Here is a 24,862-nt window from a genome sequence, read left to right as displayed (position 1 = left end):
ATAACTCTTTTTTTTTGCAGGAAGACAAGTTATTGGCAGCATTTCAAAATGAGGTAGGTGCATTTAGATTAATTTAAAGTGGGTGAGTTTGGGCCACTTTGCTATAAATTTGATATGAACTAAAACTGAAGATTTTAATAATTAGTAGGCTGACTGGTCCCGCAATTTTTACTTAAATATATTACTGTGCTTGCGTTGCTACAGTCCACTATCACTACATAATACTCACAAGGGACTAATCAAACAATTTGTTATAATGACAGGAGACTGTATCCAGAACTTTTTATAGAGTTTGTAATAGAGAGCGAGTCAGCTATAGTGAAACTTAACTGTATTTGTATATCCTTCAATATAATCTTTTTTTTCTTTCTTTCAATCAGAAATAAAAATATTTATTTTTGATCTGTTTATTGTCATTACAGGCTATTATCAAAAATCAGACTGCTTGATGAGAAAAGCCACAGAATATGACATTCCTCAAATGTAATTCTGTGAAGTGTTAATTGAAAAAAACTTATGGATCACTACTGGATTTACATCCAACATCAAGAAATTTCTTCATGTTGGTTCCAAATGCAAGAGTATAGGATTTGATCATAATTTAGTTTTGAGCAGACAAAAACAAATTTCATATTGAAAAAAAAAAAATATGTAAGAGCTTTAAAAAAAAACAGTTGGGGGGGGGGGGGTGAGAATTGACTGATTCAACCACAGACACACGGTTGTTAGATTAAAAAAAAAAAAAAATAGAACTTCAAGTTAGACTCAAGACATTAAAGAGCCAAATAAAGCATATCAAAAATTTTTAGCAAGAAGTCTTTGTTCTGAGAGAATACAAAATACAGCAAAGTAGTGTATAAAAGTAGTTAAACAAAACGTCCTAGAAAGATTTTGATAAGAATATAGAGGATAAATATAAGGACAGTGGAAAATTGTTTTGGAGACTGTTGAAAAAAGCTTTGAAATAGAACAAAGAGTAGTATAAAATGAATCAGACACGATAAAGATGAAATGAAAACTGAAGATAAAGATGTCTGGAATAATTACCCATTTTCCCACTTGAGTGATAAACTCAATGGCCTGTGGAAACGATTAGTTTGAAATTTAATTAATGCTATCTGCATAGTGTATTATTACAGTCAATTAAATGGGTCTTTATGGATCTTTATATATTAAATGACTATTATGCATGAAAAATCCATCTGAGATGGGAAAAACCCTACCACCTCTGTAAGAAACTGCCAACTCACCTTCAATCGAAAACCACTGATGAAGATTTTTCACATCCTAAATGGAATTTGAACCCATGTCTTTCCAACCAAATGGCATCACAGAAACTGAATGAGCTACAAAACTTCTTGTTTGGATAATTACTGAAAAACCATTAAATGAAACAATAAGTGACAGAACAGTCACAGAAAATATTCAAGCGGAATGCAATCAAGAATAAATAAAATTACTTGAGGTAGAAAAAGGCATCAAAAACTCAAAATGTGAAAAAGCAGTCAGGGTAGTATTCAACCAGAAATACTTATATATGGAGGTATAAAAGTTTTATAGTGACTACACTGCATAAATCAGAAAGTCTGGTCAGAGGACTGAATTCCAAATAATTGGAGTAGAGCTTATAGTACCTATTTATAAAAAAGGGAAATAAAACTAAATGTGAGAAATACAGGGGAATTTTCCAACTTAGTTCTCTAGGTAAGATTTATGTAAAGTATACTTGAGAAGGGGAAAACTGTAGAAGGGAAATTTGGAGAAGATTAAGATGGGCTTAGACTAAACAGAGTTTGTCAGGCTCAGATTTTCACTTTACGAGAAATAGGCGAGAAATCTTGGGAATATAACAAGGATCTGTATTTGGGTATTGTAAATCTGGAAAAGGCACATGAAAAGGTACCAAGAGAAATAGCTGTTCAAACTACAATTATATGGTGTGAATTGGACATTACAGAAATTAATACATCACCTATATTTGAGTTAAAGTCAGCAGTTAGAATTGAAGGAGGTATAGAAAGATGGTTGGATGTTAAATAAGGTGTAAGACTAAAGTATGCATTATCACCACTGTTATTCATCATCTATACAGATCCCATTATGAAGGAAAATGGCATTAAACCAGACATTAAAAAAAAAAAAAAAAATGGGGATGTTACTCTCAGCTCTTTATGCAACTAGTTCTCCAACTTACAAATTTAACAACTGCTATAAGAAATATGGCATGAAAATCAGCACTAAAAAGACAAAAATTATGAAAATGGTGGAAATACTGAAAACATCCATTCATCGGACATCATCAGATGGTCATTCAAATGCTCGGTGATGTGCTACACTAATCCTCGTGCCATTATATTGTTGTATGTTTTTCTGGAGGTTTCAACTATCTGAAGATCACTCCAGACACACTATCCATCCATTTCAATGGATGGATAGTGTCTGGAGTGATCTTCACATTCCTACACATTCATAGTCTACACATTCCTCTTTTTCCAGGAACTTGACCTTCCATTACTGTTTTGAGGAGTCCTTCCATCTTTTCAATGTGTCCGAAGTATTTCAACTTTCTTTTGTCAATATCCTTATGTTCTATAGGAAACATATAGAACAAGTAAAATATTTTGACTATTTAGGAACAGTTTTTAGTTAATATGGCAACATAGTAAACATGGAAATAGATAAGGGAATAAGCAAAGGTGATATCATAAGGAGTTAACTGAGAAAATTTATATGGAATAAGAGAGGAATTAGTCAAAACATTAAACTAGCTGTATACAAGACAGTATTCAAACCAATCAAAGAATAGAGACCACAGATACAAAATGTGCGAGGAAAAATTATATTAAAAATGGAGATATTAAGAAACGAACTTGAATATTAATCGAAAGGGAGATGGTAAATACCACTTTATTTTATAGCCGGGTACGAAACTCGGGTCGAAATCCATTGACATCCATAGAGTTTCGATACCGAAAAAAACTATCGGCAAAACCAAGTGTAAATGATCACTTGGGTAGTACAACACCAGGGCAACTCCATGCAAAGGCGGAGCAAGCTCAGTCACTAACTTTAATATTCTCTCATAATGTAAACCCAGCTCCTAAGAGATGTATATACTGTTTTACATTATGAGAAGAGGTTGGTCACTACCCAGACCGGTTTCAACCTTTTTTTTTTTGAGGTCTCATCAGTGAGTAGGTAGACCTGGAATAACAAGGTTTTAAGTGAACCGAAACTTACATACCTCTACTATCAATTTGCCAAAGTGGTGCACTATATATTGTTAAATATTGTTAATTACAAAGATAACAACTGAAAGGCTATTTTACCAGCGAATTTGTTAATTGAAAGGGAGATGGTAAATCCAGTTTTATTTTATAGCTGGGTACGAAACTCGGGTCGAAATCCATAGAGTTTCAATGCCAAAAAAACCATCGGTGGAACCAAGTGCAAATGATCACTTGGGTAGTACAACACCAGGGCAACCAACTCCATGCAAAGGTGGAGCACACTTCGTTCAATTCGATAGTAGAGGTATGTAAGTTTCGGTTCACTTATAACCTTGATATTCCAGGTCTACCTACTCACTGATGAGACCTCAAAAAAGGTTGAAACCGGTCTGGGTAGTGACCTCTTCTCATAAAGTAAAACAGTATATACATCTCTTAGGAGCTGGGTTTTACATTATGAGAGAATATTAAAGTTAGGGACTGATCTTGCTCCACCTTTGCATGGAGTTGCCCTGGTGTTGTACTATCCAAGTGATCATTTACACTTGGTTCTGCCGATAGTTTTTTTCAGCAATGAAACTCTATGGATGTCCATGGATTTCGACCCGAGTTTCGTACCCGGCTATAAAATAAAACAGGATTTACCATCTCCCTTTCAATTAACAAATTTGCCGGTAAAATAGCCTTTTGGCTTATTATCATTGAAACTTGAATATTGTTAGCATTCAGGAATAGACAAATCAGTCATGTGAACACTATCGGTGGAACCACGATACAGTTTACAGACAAAAAATATTCTTCTTGATGGTGATGGGTGGTAGATGATGTTGTATATTGTTGGAGAATTAAGACGTAGGGGAGATGTCTACAGAGTAGAGCACCCTCCTGCAATAAGTTTTTGGAGGTGTCATATAATAATATGACCTCCATGGAGACCAGACCTAAACACAGTAATCCAGATGTGAACGTATCAAGGCTTTATAAAGAGGAACAGCAACTTCCTTATCTCTATTGAAAGTTTATTTTTCACTTGGTTAGAGTATAATAAATTTAGTTTAATCCTTTATCCAAGTGTGAGCAAACAAAGTTTGCACCTGAAAGTATCTTCAGGACTGGGGTAAGGTGGTACAACACCAGGGCACTCCTTGCAAAGGTAGAGCAAGCTACCAACACTCCTATCTCAGTATCTCCCATAATGTAAAACACATCTCCTTGTGGATATGTCTAATGTTATGCATTAAGGGAAGGGCCCAGACTAGTTTTGACCTTTATTGAGGTCTCTTCAGTGGAAGCCAGGCCCAAGTGGAGATACCAGGCAGAAGCATTAGCAGGTCATCTCTACCTATAGGAGTTGCCAAATGGTGTGCCACCCTTTTTTAATAAATTACTCTGGATTTAGAGAAAGCTGTTGAAAGTTTATTTTTCACTTCGTTAGAGTATAATAAATTTAGTTTAATCCTTTATCCAAGTGTGAGCAAACAAAGTTTGCACCTGAAAGTATCTTCAGGACTGGGGTAAGGTGGTACAACACCAGGGCACTCCTTGCAAAGGTAGAGCAAGCTACCAACACTCCTATCTCAGTATCTCCCATAATGTAAAACACATCTCCTTGTGGATATGTCTAATGTTATGCATTAAGGGAAGGGCCCAGACTAGTTTTGACCTTTATTGAGGTCTCTTCAGTGGAAGCCAGGCCCAAGTGGAGATACCAGGCAGAAGCATTAGCAGGTCATCTCTACCTATAGGAGTTGCCAAATGGTGTGCCACCCTTTTTTAATAAATTACTCTGGATTTAGAGAAAGCTGTTGAAAGTTTATTTTTCACTTCGTTAGAGTATAATAAATTTAGTTTAATCCTTTAGCCAAGTGTGAGCAAACAAAGTTTGTGCCTGAAAGTATCTTCAGGACTGGGGTAAGGTGGTACAACACCAGGGCACTCCTTGCAATAACATTAGACATATCCGCAAGGAGATGCATTTTGCATTATGGGAAATACTGAGATAGGAGTGTTGGTATCTTGCTCCACCTTTGCAAGGAGTGCCCTGGTGTTGTACCACCTTACTCCAGTCCTGAAGATACTTTCAGGCGCAAACTTTGTTTGCTCACACTTGGATAAAGGATTAAACTAAATTGATTATTCCTTATCTCTACTTGTTACTGTGTTCTTCAATAGTCAAGTAATCTTATAAGCTACCTTAGCAATATGTCTTCTAAACTTTAACTCTGTCTACCACCATCCCTAAATTTGTAACTTCATCTATTTCTGATAGTACACATCCTGTAATCTATTTATCCCATATTGCCTAACTTTACATTTCTTCACATTAAACTGACACCCATTATCTTTTTCTGATAGTCTATTTAAATCATCCTGCAATTTCTCCACATCACCTGGATTAATTATTCAGCACACAACTCGATACAGTAAAACCTCTTTTTTAGGGGACTGATGGAAAAAAGTGTAAATAGCAGGAAATGTAAAAGAACATTAAAAAAAAGGCTAAAAGATGACTTACTGCTAGTATGTGAGTCTACATACTAGATCACAAAATTTAATAACTGAAAATAAATGAATTTACAATTACATGCATTTATCTATTTAAAAAATCTTTAATTGTTGATTGTTTTTGCTTTTCTTTTCTTTTTTTTTTTTTTTTTTTTGACATAGCGCCAGATTGCTTTGCATTGAGTTCAATGCTTGACTGGTTTTTTACTATCGTGTTCAAAGTGAACAGGGAGAGTCCAAGATCTTTTGCTAAATGCACAAGTGTTCTGGCATGCCAATCTATACGTCGCAGAATTGCCATCTTTTCTTCTACTGAAATACATTTTCTGTCTTTTTTTTCCTCCATGTTACTAACATGGATAATCCGCCACTTCAACTTGAAAGCAACTTCCACATGCTAAATTATGTAGCAGAAATTCTGCAATATCAATTCATACTGTGATTGAAAAATCATGGTATCGCTCATCACTACATTACTGCTGCAAGCGTGCAAGTCACCATAGTAGCGTAAACGAAACTACAGCCGAAAGCAGCGCCATCTGGAAACAGAAATGCGCAGATTTTAGCAGAAATCGATTCAAAAATCAGTATTGTCACCCGAAAAAAACGGGAATCTCGGGAAATAACATCCACATTGAGTTGTTAATGGCGGGAAAACAATATATCATATGAATAGGCCTTAAGACGGGACCAAAGGAAAATGACATAAATGGCAGGAACGTAAAAACGGGGTTTTACTGTATTTCCTTTCAGATTAATTCTTATATCATTTATGAACAAACATTCCATTCTGGAATTCTCTTTCTGACTGGATTCTTCCAGTACCTTTAACACCATATCTGAGATACTGATTGGTCTATAATTTGCTACAGCAGTCTTAGAACCTCTCTTATGCAAAATAATTATTTTGCCTTCATTCCACTTCATTAGAACTCTACTAGAGCTGAGACTTAAGAGTCTGGTGAGAGGCATTGCCAGTTCTCTTACACATTCCCACAAAACCCAAACTGATATCCCATCTAATCCAACAGCTGTATTTACATTGAGATACTGCAATATCCCACTCCAATTCATCTACCTCTGTTTCTCATATAAGTCGATCACATATGTCACAGCATTAACCTCATTTGTATGATATACCCTATAGCAAAGTAGTAACTCAACTATTTTATCTGCTTGTCGCCTCATGACCATTATCACTCATTAAGGTTAATCTTCTACAGTCATTCTTCCTCTTACTTGCCAAGTAATGAAAGAACTCTTTGGGATATCCTTTAGCCTTTTTGGCTAGATTCTTCTTGTAATCTGATTTTTCCTTCCTTGCCATGCTGGTCACCTTTCTCTTTATATACCCTCCACAGCATTTTTCTTCTGCAGCTCGTGCTTAATGATATTACCCCTCCATCTAACTCCTACCTAATTAACCCTCCTTACCCTAGCTATACAATGTAATACTGCTTTCTCTAGATCAGCATTTCCCAAACTGTGGGCTGCAGTCCCCTTGGGGGCCGTTCTTCCGTTAGTTTTTGTTGAGGGGGGGGGGGGGGGACCCATGAAATAATGAAAACAAATTTAAAATGTTTAAGACTAAGGAGATATCTTCTTTATCTTAAAAGAAATGTATTTAATTTTTATTATTTATTATTATTTTTTATATTTTAATGGAAAAAATCGCACATTGATGTTGGTTCACAAATTTTGCTTCCTGCATATTTCGGTGCTTAATGAATATTAGTAAATATATGCATATTCATATAAGTTTCATTTCAAAGGTATTGATAAGAAGCACAAAAAACTTACAAACGCAAAATCTTGCACTCATTTAAAACAGCCAAGTTTTTTACACTTTAAATTGATGTTTCATTACTAGTGTACACAGGTGCAAGTGATCACGGGAAAGAAATATGCTTGGGGTGCAGGGCGACTGCGCTGATAGCACAGATCATATTCATTTTTTTTTCCCGATGGGGGCCGTAAAATATTTTAATTTTTACAAAGGGGCCTTTACATCCATTAGTTTAGGAAGCACTTAGATGACCCTTAACTATATCTCATGCACTACTAACATCCTTACCCTGTAGAGTTTATGCCATGGCACAGATTTAAGTTTGCCATAATTACCTGCCTTGTAGTCTTATATATATATATATATATATATATATATATATATATATATATATATAGTTTTATGAAAAAAATTGAATGACTAGAACCGAGATTTAAATCTCGGTTCTAGTCATTCAATTTTTTTTCATAAAACTATGTATGTTAACCGAGTCAATGATCATTCTGTCATATATATATATATATATATATTTATGAAAAAATTGAATGACTAGAACCGAGATTTAATTAAAAAGGTTTTAATATAAACACACTATTAGTTTCGGCCTGTAACAGCCTTCTTCAGGTGACATTATAAAAGAAAAAACACTAAACATTGAGGGTTAAAAGACTATGAACAACATAGACAGTCTTTATACATTATTAGCATGAAAACGTTGTAGTTGTATTTGAAGCTGTTCTTTCATTTGTTGCATTGTTGGGAGAGTGCGTGCTTGCTGCATCACGTGAACGCCAGTACATGATTACAGCTGAATGACTATCTGGGAGGTTGTAGCTTAAGTTGTTATTTAGATGAAGAGGACTGAAAATGATTTCTCTCGATTCCACAATTTTTCTCTCTATTTCGTCACTGCAACGGAAGATGTTTGTAGATTTTTCCCAGCAGACTTTGTGACTTTGGTTATCATCATTAGGATTAGCCGAGAAAAGGATATGACTTGATAATGCACTTGCTCGCTGTCTCTTGTAAGTAATGTCTCTCATGTGTTCTTCCATACGCATTTCGACAGATTTGTCTGTCTGCCCGAAATAAAGAATATCGCAGTCACATAATATTTTATATACGCCAGGGTATTTGAGTTGATGATGACAAGGTTTTGGGTGGCTAATTAAGGAACGGATCTTTGGAAGTGGCGTGAACAAGGTTCTGATATTGTAATTTTTTAGAACTTTTGCTAATTTTTCATAAAACTATGTATGTTAACCGAGTCAATGATCATTCTGTCATATATATATATATATATACAGGGTGTTCGGGATAAATTTGACATATTTATAATTAATTATATTTTTCCGTAAGTTACATGTATGAACACACACTTCTCTTCATTTAAAAGTTTGGATCCTTCTTCATTCATATACAAGATGTCAGAAAGGATGGATAGCTGGAACCCACCTGAATCATGGAAGAGAATAACTTGTATCATGATGATTCGTGCCCGCCATCAAAATAAGGATATTACGACTGCTGCCCAATGCTCCCTGAATACAGTAAAAACAATCAGGCATGAACTAGAGACTTGCAATGGTGACTACGAGGATGTAGCAAGAAGAAAGATCCCTAGCAGACGATCTGATTGCGTTCGTACAGCAGAATTCCTCGCAAATCTGCAGGAACAGGTGTTGAAGAACCCTGGCATTGGAATTCGGGCTTTGTTCGTGGAGTTGCTAACCGTAGTCAAGCCCTGGATAACAAGGGTAGCCAATGGTAGGCCGTATGTATGGCAGCAGGATTCGGCCTCTTGCCACACCTCTGGGAAAAGTCAAAAATGGTTGTCTGAAAATTTCTACGACTTCACCAGTCCAAATGTTTGGCCTCCAAACTCCCCAGACCTTAACCCCATGGATTATTTTGTATGGGGCGCAGTTGAAAAAGACACCAATCGCACTTCCAGTAATACAAAAGCCCAGTTAATGGATAAAATTAAAACAGTTTTTGCGGCCCTTCCCAGGGAGACTGTAGCATCAGCTTGTTCGAGGTTCCGAAGCAGAATTGAAGCTGTGATCGATGCTAATGGTGGTTATTTTGAGTAAATCTTGTTGATAGTATTGTAATTAACTCTGCCTGTAATGTTTTTTTGTCAATTCATTAAATTTAATAGATACAAAGAAGATTTTCTTTTTCCTTACGAAACTGTCAAATTTATCCCGAACACCCTGTATATATATATATATATATATATATATATATATGACTGACTACTACTAGTAACTTGGGGTTGGGATATGTTCATTTTTAATATAAACTGACTATAAACCCGAGAATTATAACAAATTGAGATTTATTTGAAAATGCAACATGCTTTGTCGAGATTGATTTCATCAGGCATTATGAACATAGAAAGATATTAAAAGACACTGAAATAAACATTGAGACACTCTAAAGCTATACAATTATAAAGTTATGATATTCGACTGTAAATTACAGTTATAGCTCAAGTTCATAATAACTGTAATTTACAGTCGAATATCATAACTTTATAATTGTATAGCTTTAGAGTGTCTCAATGTTTATTTCAGTGTCTTTTAATATCTTTCTATGTTCTCAATGCCTGATGAAGTCAATCTCGATGAAACACGTTGCATTTTCAAATAAATCTCAATTTGTTATAATTCTCGGGTTTATAGTCAGTTTATATTAAAAATGAACATATATATATATGTTCTTGACAAAATATTCATCATATTTTACAATCTCCCAAGTCAAGACTACATGGGAACTTCTGCCAGTGAGGTAATGAGCTACCATAACCAAAGCTACCTTGGTTATGGTAGCTCTTCTGATCCTATGACCAGGTCCAATACTCTCGCTCCCCTAGTCCCTCCACTCCATCCCATGTTTCCTCAAGTAATTATCTCTCTCAATAGGTATATAAATTCCATTTCCTTCCTGCCATGTGATCTTTCTTCCTTCCAGTCTATATCTCCATAGTTCCCCATAATAATTACCCAACCAGTACCTCTCATTGTACTAATTTGCTAATGCATGTCTTTCAGATCATCTGTGGAACTCCCTGGCCTTGATCTCACACCAGTCTGCTTCACACCACCCTCCCACCTATCTCCTATTCTTTTTGGCTGCAATTCATCTGCAGTACCCACCCTCCACCCTCCCTATCTTACCTGAAAATACTAAACCCTTCATATTCTATCCCTGTAACCACATAATCTACTGTAAGCCGAGTACAACTAATGCCCCCCCCCCCCCCCACACACACACAATAAAGCATCAATGCTCAGTAGAATTAAACACAAAATACTTGGTGAACATAATAAAATCATACAAGTGTATAGGGCTCGAACAGATTATTAAAATGACTAAAATAGTGACTGTACTCATTGATGTAATGAGGACAATTGATTAGGATATGTCTTATGGATAAAGCTGAATTGCAGAACTCACACACAGGCATGTCATCACATCTCTATAGGAAAGTGTGCAAGATGACAATGACCTAGGCAGTGCAATTTCCTCTTCGTAGTCTCTGCATAGACTAGATCAGTGCTTCCCAAACTTCTGGATGTCAGGGCCCCCCCCTTTGGAAAAATTAAAATATTTCATGCCCCCCCTTGAAAAAAAATTGTAATATAGACATATATTATTATAATATTTATTGTATTTATATTCAATACAAAAAATTAAATGCAAATGTTACATTTTTAGCATTTTACATACACATTTGACATGGCACATTATCTCATATATTTATATAGATAGATATATTGTTATCGTACATTTGCAACACAAGCACATGAAACATAAAACGATTAGTAATAAAGAAAGAATTAAAAATATAAAAGAAGTTTAATAACAATTTAATGTGATGGATGTGTTTCAATACTGCTACACCAAAATTTCAAATATTTCATATTACATGAAATATTTGAAACCGCAATTCTTAGAATTCTGCTTTGAAATGAAGCTTATATTAATAAGCACATGTTTACTAATATTCATTAAGTGCCGAAATAAGCAGGAAGCAAAATTTGTGAACCCTCACCAATATGCAATTTTTTTCAATTAAAATATAAAAAAATAATAATAATAATAATAAATAATAAAAATTAAATACGTTTCTTTTAGGATAAAAAAAATCTACTTAGTCTTAAAAGATTTTAAATTTGTTTTCATTATTTCACGGCCCCCATACGGCTCCCAAGGAGGCCGTGGCTCACAGTTTGGGAAGCACTGGACTAGAATGTCACAATTTGATTTCAGTTTGATCTGCTAGAGTTCTTAATCATTCCATTCCATAATACTTGCCATTAAAATAAAAGTTCTTGTCTTATAATCTACTAGTAATCAATATAAGGGACAGATAGATGATAGTATCTTGAGAAACAAGCTGTCAAAATTTTCAAATATCACAATGCACTGCGTATGTTGCTAAGTGTCACAAGTATTGCAAAGACTGCACATCATATTACTGCTATGATAAAAAGTACATTGATATGTAGGGATGAGGAGGTGGTGCTGGTGGTGATGCCTCTATATAAGGCATTGGTCACACCACATATAGACTACTGTACTCAGATTTGGTCACCTAGTTTTCATTGTGATGCAGAAATACTAGAGAGAGAAAAAGCAAGAGAGATAAATGACTAAAGTGATATCCGAACTCTGGAATATTGGTTAGGAAGAGCATTTGAAGTAATGTGGATTACAGAGGTTGGTGGATAGGAGGAAAAGAAGAGATATTAGACCTTCAAGTTAGAGAAGGAATTATAAAATAAAAAGAGTGGACATTAAATTAGGAAGAATGAGAGGCCATCCCTGGAAGTTGTATAAAGACATGGTGAAGAAGGGTGTGAGGAGCAGATTTTTACATGGAGAGCAGTAGTGAGTAGAATGCGTTGTGAATGCAGCTAGTGTAAATAACTTCAAAGCTCATTATGATAGATACGTTGCTGGTTAAGTTGGCTTCCCATGATGAGCCTGTTGACTACATGGAGGTTACAAAAATAATAATAATATTTTGCTCTAAAGAGAACAGATATACAGGGTGTCCCAAAATTCACGCAAGATTTAAATTTAGCGCCATTTGTGCGGTAAAGTGTTGCCAACGAGAAAAAAAGACAGCTGACAGTTCAGAGTTATTAAAAATGACCACATACAGCAAAGAGAGTTCGTTGAATGGATTATGGAACAACAACAAGTGGATGCTTATTTTTCGAACAAAATCATCTTCAGCGATGAGGCTCATTTTCATCTTGATGGCTTCGTTAATCGACAAAATTGTTGCATTTGGGGTTCAGAAAAATCCACGAGTGATTGTTGAGAAACAAATGCATCCACAACGTATCACTGTTTGGTGTGGATTTTGGGCTGGAGGCATCATCGGTCCATTCTTCTTCTTTGAAAATGCAGCTGGTAAGGCAATAACAGTTAATCGCGACATGATAATCCAATTTTTTGTGCCTAAATTGCAAGATATGGATGTGGATGACATGTGGTTTCAACAAGACGGGTGCCACATGCCATACAGCCCGAGAAACAATTCAATTACTGCACGAGTCATTTCCTGGTCGTGTGATTTTCCGTTTTGGTGATCAGAATTGACCGCCCAGATCATGTGACTTAACGCCGTTGGACTTTTTTCTTTGGGGTTTTTTGAAGTCTAAGGTTTATGCCAACAAGCCCACAACCACCCACACCTTGAAGGAGGAAATTGAGTGCTGTATCAACGAAATTCAGCAACATTTATCCAAAACGGTCATGGAAAATTTCGACAAAAGAGTGCGTATGTGCCAGCAAAGTTGTGGAGGCCATTTACCCGAGATGCTATTCCATGCAAAACCCTATACTGTATACTTTATGAATCAATAATTACAATTTTTAATTAAAAACCTGTGTTTTCTATCAAAATTACTTCTTGCGTGAATTTTGGGACACCCCGTACTTATCAATATATATTTTAGACTCGCTTATTTCTTAGTTCCTACCAAACAATTAATTAATTTGTTTATTTTTTAACATATATATATATATATATCTGGCCCACACACAAAAGGTCACAAGACCTACAGTGCTGTGTGTGGGCAAGAGAAATAGAAGAAAGGAGTAGTCTGTTCACATTCTGCTTGAACAGCTGAGGGTTGTAATCTTTGGGGAAGTAGAGTGAGGGAGACTATTCCAAAAGATGTAGATGGAATAAAAGAGAAGGCAGTGAAGTGAGTTTTAGGATAGACTGTAAAAGAGTGTTGGCTAGCAGTGGCTCTTGTTTTAATATTTTTGGAGGAGAGTGGAGGAATAATAGTGACCAATCAACGGTGCAGTGTCCATGAGAGTATCTCAAGAAGAGGCACAAGGCAGAAACTAAATGTTTATGAGAGAGGGATCATTAATTAGGCTGGACTGTCCTCTTCTGGACAGAATCGAGCAATCTTAGAGAGGATTTTGGTGCACCACCCCAAATATGGGAGCAATATTCCATGAGCTTTGTATAGTGTTAGCAGCTGTGAATTAATGCAATAACATTGAATGAACATTTCATATCAATGCCCAACAAGTTTCAAATGATAATAAATAATGTGTTTATACATGAGTACATGAAACATTAAATACAGTTGATTCTTACTACAACAAACTTGTAGGGACCACAAGGTTTGTTATAGTGGGTAACTTGTTATACTAAGAATCCATTATAAAGTGTTTATGTAAAAAATACTGAACAACATAACTATGCATTTAATTTTCATAAGATAATGTATTAAAGGGAATAATGAATTTTAATCTACAAACAAAAACAAAGAAACATACAGGTATTTGTAACAACTGTGGATCAACTGGCTGACGAAAAGGAAGCGATTCAGGATCTTGTCTGTACAATTTCTCTAATGTGGGCATAAGAGCCTGGCGAAGTTCATCTGGTTTGAACACTACAAATGAATAAACAAACAAACATAAAATAGTTGTAATAAAATGTCTTAAATACGTACTAACATAATTTTCCCCTAACATAGCTAACATTTTAGTTATCTTTCATTCTCTAGGAGGACATAATTAAAATGATAATTAAAAAATCTATGTTCTCCACAGGACCTTTTGAATGGGCAAACCGCCGGGCTGATTTTACTGAACACCCAGCTAATTAATGTTGTGAATTGACATGACTAAATGGAAAAATAATTTAAGAAATTTTTTAATTAATAGTGATGAGAAATCGAACTGGAGTCTCGATACTCGTGAGACCAGCTCAATTTCTTGCATTGCAAGCCAATCTCGAGAGCTTTGGATATTCACCTTGATGCACACCAATCCATACGAAAATCGGGATCTCGAATACAACAGCAGCATCGGTTGCAAAGAAGATCTTTTAAGAAAGAGACGTAATTTTAATGCTTGAAATAAATAAATTGTGAAAATTGAGTGAATTCGAATCAAAGGCAAAATCGATGTTAAAAATCTACATTTATTTTTCTTAATAATGGTTTTCGTCCAAAGATCGTGAGTCAAGTATTTAATAATTTATTTTGTAAAAGAAAATAGGCCTGCACATCAAACATAGTTGTGATCGCAGGGAATTCTCGAAACTCTCAAGGACTATGACATCAGTCTTGAGTGATACCAATTTTCATTCTTCTTCTGCAGCTTCTCCCACTTAAGTGGGGTCACTGTTGATAATGAGTCTCCTCCACACCTTCCTGTCTTGGGCTGTCACCACATCCAAGTTCTTCATCCTCAAGTCCTCTTCTACAACTCTTCTTTGGCCGCCCACGCTTCTGCCTTCCTTGCACATCCATCTGCATGATTCTTCTTCCCACACATTCGTCCTCCCTCCTCATCACATGACCAAACGATCTCAACTTTGCCTCCTGTATTTTCGCTCCTAAGTTCGTAATTTAAACTGTTCCCCTGACAGTCATTTCTCAGACGATCCTTTCTGGTCACACCGCACATCCACCTAAGCATTCTCATCTCTGCTACTTCCATCCTGCTTATGTTATTTTTCCTCAGGGCCACAGTTTCTATAGCATATGTCATAGCTGGCCTCACTACTGTCCTATAAATTTTGCCTTTCAGATTGATCGGCACCCTCTTATCATATAGCACTCCAGCCATCTCCCTCCAGTTCCTCCAACCCACTTCCTTCTCAGCTCCTCCATCTTCTTCCACTGTTGAACCTATGTATCTAAAGTCTCTCACCTTCTTGATGACATTTCCTTCCAGCTCCAGATCTGTCTCCTGTCAGCCGCCCACTGTGCCACACATATACTCTATCTTACTTCTGCTCAGTTTCATACCTCTCTCTTCCAGTACTTTTTTCCATCTTTCCAGTTTAGTTCCCGCTTCTTCTCTTGAATTTGCACACAGCAAGATGTCATCTGCATACAACATTGTCCAAGGAGCATCTTCTCTTACCTCCTCTGTTACCACCTCCATCACAATATTAAACAGAAACAGACTTAATGCTGCTGACCCTTGATGCAAGCCAACTGTTACTTGAAAACTTTCTGTGTCCCAGACAGGTCCGAACACTTGTCTTCACATTTCTGTACATTTCCCGCACCAACCTGACATATTTCTACAGACCCTTCTTCTCCCTCAGACACCTCCAGACTTCTTGCCTTGGCACTCTATCATATGCTTTCTCCAGATCAATAAATGCCAAATGTAGCTCCCTTTGTTTCTCTCGATACTTTTCCATCATCTGCTGTAACCCAAAGATAGCATCTGTTGTTAATCTACCACGCATGAAGCCAAATTGTTCCTTTGCAATCTCCACCTCCTTCCTCAATCTACCATCAAGAACCCTTTCTAGGATTTTCATTGTGTGGGACATCAACTTTATTCCTCTGTAATTTTTACAGTCTTGTGCATCCCCTTTATCCTTGTAGATGGGGACACGAATACTCTCCCTCCATTCCTCAGGTATATTTTATTGTTGGCAAACTTTCATGAACAGGTCCCACAGCAGGTCAATTCCCTCTTCCCCCAGTGCCTTCCATGCCTCCACTGGAATTGTGTTGGGCCCACCGATTTTCCATTCCTCATCCTCTTCATGGCCTCTGTCACTTCCACTCTACTGATGTTCTGCACCATCCCCTCAAAAGGCTGCCCATCTCTGAGTCCTTGCATTTTCTTCATTCAAAAGTCCCTCAAAGTATATTTTCCATCTGTTTCTTATTTCCACATCCCTCCATAATACTCTTCCTTCAGCGTCTTTAATCTGCCTCACATGTAAGATGTCCTTTGCTGCTTTATTTCTACATTTCGCTAGTTGGTAAATTTTTCTCTGTCCTTCCTTTGTTTCTAATTGATCATACAGATCTTGATATGCCATGGCCTTAGCCTGTGTCACAACTCTCTTGGCTTCTTGCTTTCTCTCTCTGTAACCTCTCTGTCCTCTTCTACTCTTGACTCATTACACTTCTGCTTTGCCTTCCTCTTAGCTGTCACTGCCACTTGTACATTATTATTCCACTACCAACCCTCCTTCTGCTCTCTAATCTTTCCGGATGTCTTACCAAGCACCTCGATTGCACAGCTCAGGATTACTTTTGAATTATGTTTCCACCAATCTTGTACACTTTTCAGTCCATCCGGAATCCTCTCTAACGCCCCTCTCCCTAAAACGATGCCTCACACTCTCCTCTTTTAAGCAAAACCACTTAATTGTCTTCATCCCATGGCATCTAGAGGATTTTATCTTTGATCTTATTTTAAAGTCTGTGCACAGCAGTCTGTGCTGCTGTGCTACTTGATCTGTTGGAATTACTTTACAAGTTGTCACAACCTTAAGATGTTTTCTTCTAGTCAAAAGGTAGTCAATTTGTGAACTGTTGTTACCACTCCTAAATGTTATCAAATGTTCTTCCCTCTTGTAGAAAAACGAGTTCATAAGTGCCAGATCAAACGCTACTGCAAAGTCCACAACCCTCTCTCCTTCCTGGTTCATCATTCCCACTCCGTGGCCACCATGCACCCTTTCACAGTCTCTATTCTGTCTCCCTATGTTTCCATTCAAGTCTCCTCCGACAATCACCATCTCATTTTCTTCCAGTTCCCTTAGTTCTTCATCTAACACGTTCCAGAACTCATCTTTCTCCTCTGCTGTACAACCAACTTGCGGGGCATATACACATAATACGACCACCCACTCTTCTCCAAGACCCAATTTCATTCGCATGATCCTGTTGTTCCTTCTACCCACTTCCAGTACTTCGCCTTTCATTCAGCCACACACACACACACACACACACACACACACACCACAATTCCTACACCATTTCTTCCCTTATTATTCGCTCCAGAGTAGAACAATTTATATTCATCTCCCAGTTCCTTTGCCTTTCCCCCCTTCCACCTTGTCTCCCGCACACATAAAATGTCCAACTTCCTCTTCCTCATCATGTCTACCACCTCTCTTCCCCTTCCAGTCATGCTTCCAGCATTCAGTCTTCCTACCTCCTCCACTCGCAACATCCTCACCACCTGCCGGGCTCGCTTCTTTAACCACACCTGCCCTTGATGCAGTAGCCCTCATCCACTTCTCGCAGCTGTAAGGCGATGTAGCTATGCGTCGCTTAAGGGGAACGCCCTAGCCCTTATATCATTTACTCCTTGACTCAATATCATAGTTTGAGCTGGCATTGAAGTTTTATGACCGGATGCCCTTCCTGACATCAACCCTCGCCATTTATCCAGGCTTGGGACCGGCACCTATTGAGGCTAGCTTGCCTCCTTCAGTGGCTGCATAAGACGAAATGACTTATGCAAGATAGGAAAGACTCACCCCCTAGCCCTCGAATACTCTAATAGCATCAGGGGGAAGGAGCAAGGAGAGGAGAAAGAAGAGGAGGGACCAGTCTACAGAATAATATAACAGATGTATATTATATGAAGAAAGGCATGGTCCAGCATTTGGTACATCGGGTTTGCCATGCCCGTACTCACTAAAGTGAGCCCTTGAGGTATGATACCAATTCTCATTCCTAGTAATTAATACTTATAAATAGTAAAATTGCAACATAACGTGCATTATATGTCTCGGGTATTACTGTCAGTGCACAATTCAGTGATTTGTTCTGATTAATTTAATAACAATCATATTTTGTATTTATTAAATTACCCCATAATGAGTAAAAAGTCAAGTCAGAAAAACACACTCTTAAGTTATTTTAAGAAAGATGAAACCAATAAGCATAGTAGTGAAGACACCGAACCAAAAACAGAATCGTCGATTTCTGCAGAGTCTCTTTCAAATGTAAAATGTGCGTCTAAACACCGCTTATCGGGTATTAACAGTGACTGGTTTAAAACCATTGGTTAGTGGTGAAAGATAATGGATTCCATGTGTATGAAATATGGAAAGAGACGATCCACAAACAAGGAAGTGACTTGGGTAACTATGCCATGCACAAGACTTCGAAAAGAAAGCTTGGTTGACCATGAACAAAGCAAGTTGCACCCTGATTCTTGTTCAGATATAATTGAAAAATGTATACTAGAAGAAACTGGAATATGGCAAATTGAAAAATCAATTTCAATTTGAATAACTTGCAGAGAGATGCTTTTCTGGAAGCTTTAAGATCTATGCATTGGTTAGCAAAAAATGAGTTACCACATACTACATTGCTTGAGCATTGTAAGGCTATGGGCTGTTCCTACTTAGAACATCTTAACATTGGTAAAATCGCACATTATATCTTTATAAAGCACATTATAAAGAATAATGCAAGAGTTGAGTGATATTTTAGCATCTGAAATTAGATCTGAAATACTGAAAAATATACATTCTGCAGATTATTTCAGTGTTTCATGTGATGCAACTACAGACATCTCAGTTTTAAAACAGCTGATTGTGTACAATTAAATGTTTTGTCAACTTAGAAAAGAGATCAAGGTTAGTATTGTATCAACTTGCAATATCACTGATGGCAAAGCTGAGACTATAACTAACAAAGTAATTGAAACCCTTGACAGTCTAAAAAGGTGGGCCTAGGATCTGATGGAGCAGCTGTCATGATTGGAAAGCAAAAACAAAACTGCTCAAAGGTAAAACAAATGGACTCATGATCAACTGTCATTGTGTAAACCACCGACTGGCTCTTGCTAGTGCCTTATTTAGTCATGTTTAATGATATCGATTTTCTAAGTTGACAAACATATTTAATGTAAGGCACTTGTTTTTCTTCTTCCAAAATTCCTCAGTCAGGATGGCTGGTTTAACCCAAATCCAAAATATACTGAACAGTTTTCAGATTAAACTTAAAGTGGCTAGTGACACTAGATGGCTGTCTCATGATTCTGCAATACAGTCTTTTAAGAGAATGCATGGCGAGTGTTATAGCTGCATTGGAAAGAGAGGTCACCGAACAAAATGATATCACAGCTGAAGGTTTAAATAAATATATCAGAACATACAATTTCGTAGCTTCACTAATGATGCTTTCAGATGTGTTACCGCATTTATCTAACTTGTCTAGATCATGGCAAAGGCAAGATGTTGACTTAAGTGAAATAGAGCCAGTCTTAGAAGCCAGAAAACTATCCATCATGAAATTGAAAGACACTCCTGCAGTCATTTTCAAAATCTTCATCAGCATCTTTCAGGCGAATGGTCAGATCTTCACATTGATTATTCAGATTCTAATGTTATTTCCAGATATGCCAATCATTTCCTGCTTTTCAAGACTTTTCAATGCAGAAAGTCATGATCAATATGAGGCTTCTGCAATTCTTTTTGATTATTATTCTAGAAATGGAAGTCCTGCAGTTTTAAACTATGAAAGTACTAAACTAGAATGGGAAGTTGCATCAAAAATGATTAATGGACAGTCATACAAAAATCTAGATCCAAGACAAATACTGCTGAAATTAGCAACATCATCATCTGAGCTCAAAGAGTCTTTTCCAAATTTAGCAAAACTAGCTGCTGTTGGACTGGGAATGCAGAGAATCCCCTTTCACATTCATCTGTGCTCTAAAAAAGGATAAAAACCTGTATGAGGAATTGCATCAGTCAGAACATTCTAAATAATCTAATGCTGATTTCACTGGAGTGACCAGATCCAAAAGATTTTAATTATGAAAAAGCTGATGACAACTGGGCTTCTAAGAAGAAGAGAAGAATTAATGTATAGAATTTTAAGCTGTGAGCATTACAAGGTTTTTCATTACTTAATGAGAAAATAAGAAAAATCCTAGTCTTGTTTGTTATAATTACTATATAAAATATATAGTAATATTATCCTTGTTTGGAGTAATTTTTAATAAAATTACTATTTCAATTTGTTATGAAAAAGGTTCTTTCTTAACTCATTCAAAATTTTTGTATGCCCGGCTAATGCTTCATTCCATCCAGCTGGTAAAAATTTCTGGGGAGAACAGTAAAAATTATCTTAAGAAATGTTCAGTTCAAAATTCAGGAAAAACTTTAAAATTTTCACTGACAAGTTAACCAAGTCCAAGTTACCACTCTAATTCATGTTGCATGAATAATTAAATTGACTTACCAATTATATATTTGGTTTAATCCTTTATCCAAGTGTAAGCAAACAAAGTTTGCACCTGAAGTATTTTCAGGACTGGGGCAACTCATGGTAAAGGTGGAATAAGTTCTGATCAGTTGCCTTAGATCTCCCATAATGCAAAGCATATATCCTTGCAGACGTGTATAATGCTAAGCATTAAGGGAAGGGACACTATCCAGACCGGTTTCGACCTTTATTGAGGCCTCATCAGTGAGAGCCAGACCCAAAGGTGGTGATACTAAGGCAAGTGATCAGAACTTATTCCACCTTTACCACGAGTTGCCCCAGTCCTGAAAATACTTCAGGTGCAAACTTTGTTTGCTTACATTTGGATAAAGGATTAAACCAAATATATAACTGGTAGCATAACCAATTAAAAAACTTCAATCAACCATCTCTAATCCAGAGAATTTTAATAATAAGATGTTGACACCTTTTGGCAACTGGTATATGGTCATATGACTTCTACATAACTTCCACCTTAATATCACCACCTCTGGGTCTGGCTCCCACTGATGAGACCTCATAAAGGTCAAAACCGGTTTGGGCAGCCCCTTCCTTTGATGCTTAGCATTATACATATCTGCAAGGAAATGTGCTTTGCATTATGCGAGATACTAAGGCAAGTGATCAGAACTTATTTCACCTTAACCACAAGTTGCTCCAGTCCTGAAAATACTTCAGGTTCAAACTTTGTTTGCTTACACTTGGATCAAGGATTAAATGAAATATGAAATTGGTAGCATAGCCAAGTGAAAAAAAAAAACTTCCATAAATTGACTTACCTCAGTTCATTTAAGATTGTGAAATAAGCAACTGTTATAAATTCTGGCTGTTTCATTATGAAATTATAATTAAATAACTTTCCTGCATTACAAAAAGAACTCTATCATTGTTTCAAGCACAGTACTGAAAGTAGCAATGGCAATACACAATAGTGGACTGGAATGGAAGCTGCTCTACTGTATTTTTGAGCATGCGCAGAACCGAAAAAAATTATCCCAAATATTCTGAAGCATTCAGCTGCTTGAAAGTAGGAGAACTGCAGAGTTGTTTCTATGTCTTCGATATATGAAGACTGCAAAGTTTGAAGAGTGAGAAATGGAAAGCAAAGAAGATATCCTTTAAAAGAGAGAGAAGTTTTTAGTAGTAATTAATCAATATACGATTTAATTCAGTTAAAGCTGAAAGGAACTTGATTGTTCTCCAATTCATATAGAAATGGGCTCAGTAAGTTTTTTCTTTTGTTTTATTTTATTTATTTAGGATTCTCAGTCTGATAGGGATTTGCAATAGATGATATGATTTTAGATATTCCTTCAGGGAAATATGCTGATACTTTCATCTAGAAAGTAAATTTGTCCTGAAGTGATAAAACTGTTGATAAGGTTTTTAGTAATGTATTCAGTTGAGGTTGCCATTACTTTCTTATAGAAAGTGAACCAAGTTACTGAAATGTTTTGGTTGATGACAAGATATGTTTTCTTCAGTGTTCCATGATTTGACTTATGTTGCTGTCATATATATATATATATATATATATATATATATATATATATATATATATATAGAATGGTTTTGTGTGTCTTTCTCCTGTGTGAACTCAAGAAAGAATGCAAGTTCTTTAGGAGGCAAGAGACTAAGGTTCTAGAAGTTTTGTCGATATAGGATAATAATTATCAATTTATGTGACTGAAAGAAAGTTGCACACACATTAAAGTGTTTTTCTTGTTGTAATCTAAAGAATGCATTGGCGCTGCATAGTTAATTTGATGATGTATACACAGAATGCCTGTTAAGTAATGAGATTGATTTTTTTACAGGCTTTGAATAAAAGTAGCAAACGTGTTTATAGTTTTGACTGCTAGAGCATGCTGTAATGATAGGCACAACTTTCGAGTCAGGTGATGCAGCAGTTTTTGTGTCAATCGTTGAAATAAGAGTGTGTGAGCGGAGTGTGTCAGAAGTTGCATCATGGAGAAGAGCTGTGATAAAATTTTACTGTAAATTAGGAAAAACTGCTACAGAAGTTGTAAAGACCTAAAAAAAAGTTTACGGCAATGACTGTCTGCACAGGTGTTCTGCTGGTTTTCCATATTTAAAGAGGGGGAAGGAATCCCTGGAGGATGAACCACACTGTAGACAGCCAGTTTCTGTATGATAAAATGAAAATGTGGCAAAAGCTAGGGAAATTGTTGCCCAAGGACAAGAGAATAACCACTAGGCTCATTGTACAGCTTGGTGTCGGTAAGGAAATGGCCAGATTAATTTTAGAAAGATATGCATACAAGAGGAAGACTTGTTCGAGGTTTGTGCTGCACACATTGCACACACGAACAGAGAGAGCACCAGGTTGCATGTTGTCAAAATTTCATCCATGCAATTCATCAAGTGTGTGATGAAAGTTGGTGTTTTCAGTTTGATCTGGAAACAGAATTTATGCACTTACTGAGAGAGAATTACTTGAAGAATGTGACAGAGGGACTCAGGTTAAGAGTGTTGAATCTTATTATAGGATCAGAAGACTTATCCATAACTAAGGTGGCTATGTTGCCTCCAATTGAGGAAAGTGACCTGTGGTTTTCACTTGGGAGGTAGCAAAACATGTGGAAATTCCAGTTAAGAATGGGTATACATGTAACTACAAGTTAGGTGATTACGATACACTTAGAAGGCAGCCTGAATCAGTACCATGGCATAAAAGAAGATCTGCAAGGGAAGGATGTTTACAGTGCATGGGGGATAATCAAGGTAGGATCTGGATGAAGCAATATCACACAGTATATCCAAGGTTAGGAGGTAAACTGATTAGGAGTTGGATGAGTAGTATCATTAAACATGAGCTTCAAAAAAAAAAAAGTTGCAGAGGATATATATAAAGAAAAGTTGCTTAATCTAACCAGCTAACTAACTCATGAACAGTACAAGAATCAGGCAAGAAACGTAAAATCAAATTATGAGAAGAAATAGCCAAGCAGGTGAAAGAAAATCCCAAAGAGTTTTTGTGTTATAAGGCCAGTAAGAGAAAGCATGACCATGGAAGGAAAACTTTCATGAGTGCAGATGGAAAAGAGGTAACAGAAGCAGACAAAATTGTTGAGTTACTGAATAATCATTTTGTAAGGATATATCATCCAAGGGAAGATGCTCTTCTTGTTGCAGAAGTGACAGGAACTGATTTGAGAACAGAGGTGGATGAATTAGAGGTACTTGTGATATTGCAGAATCTAAATGCAAATACAGCTGTGGGATATTCAGAGCTGAGACAAATAGCCTAGTCAAAGATCCAAGAGATGGAAGGAGGACAAAATAAGGAGGATCTAAGTCTGTGACAGCAAATTATACACACATCAGTATCTCAGGAGTGGTAATAAAAGTACTAGAAAAGTGGTCAAAAAGAGAAAATTCAGGAATGGGTAGATAAAAATATGATACTCTGAGGGGAAGCATGGATATGTGAACGGTAGTAATCTACTGACTGACTTTTTAGAATAGTGACACTGAGTTGGATAAAGGGAATGACTACACGATGCTACTACTGCATTTTTCAAAGCCGTATGACAGGATACCACATGGAACTCTATTACGCAAACTGCAACAAATGATATGGATAAAAGAGTGGCTGCTGGACATATATATGAAAAAGTAGTATAGGAAGAAGTGGAACCATGAAGGCAGATGACTAGTGGGGTGGTGCAGGGCTTGGACCACTGCTGTTTAATTTGTACATAAAGGATATATGAAATAACTGGAAGGGTGATATTCAGTTGTTTGCAGATACAAAGTTGGATAGGGCAACCATTAAT

At 36.6% G+C, this 24,862-nt stretch overlaps 1 protein-coding gene across 2 annotated transcripts in view; it reads right to left on the bottom strand.

Annotated features, from left to right (window-relative positions):
- The window catches only part of LOC150100272 (histone lysine acetyltransferase CREBBP-like), a 345,238-nt gene that overhangs the window by 116,047 nt on the left and 204,329 nt on the right, over positions 1-24,862 (bottom strand). For both annotated transcript variants that reach the window (XM_090403052.1, XM_090403053.1), the window contains exon 12: positions 14,341-14,459. In XM_090403052.1, the coding sequence (XP_090259178.1) occupies positions 14,341-14,459 (119 nt within the window). The remainder of the gene's footprint in view (positions 1-14,340; positions 14,460-24,862) is intronic.

This window comes from Typopeltis vanoorti, chromosome 13 (genome assembly GCF_054136105.1).
Source record: "Typopeltis vanoorti isolate ZY-2024b chromosome 13, IOZ_Tvanoo_1.0, whole genome shotgun sequence".
NCBI classification, from domain to species: domain Eukaryota; kingdom Metazoa; phylum Arthropoda; class Arachnida; order Uropygi; family Thelyphonidae; genus Typopeltis; species Typopeltis vanoorti.
The sequence above is the reverse complement of the archived record's forward strand: the minus strand, read 5'-3'. Positions and strand labels throughout refer to the sequence as shown.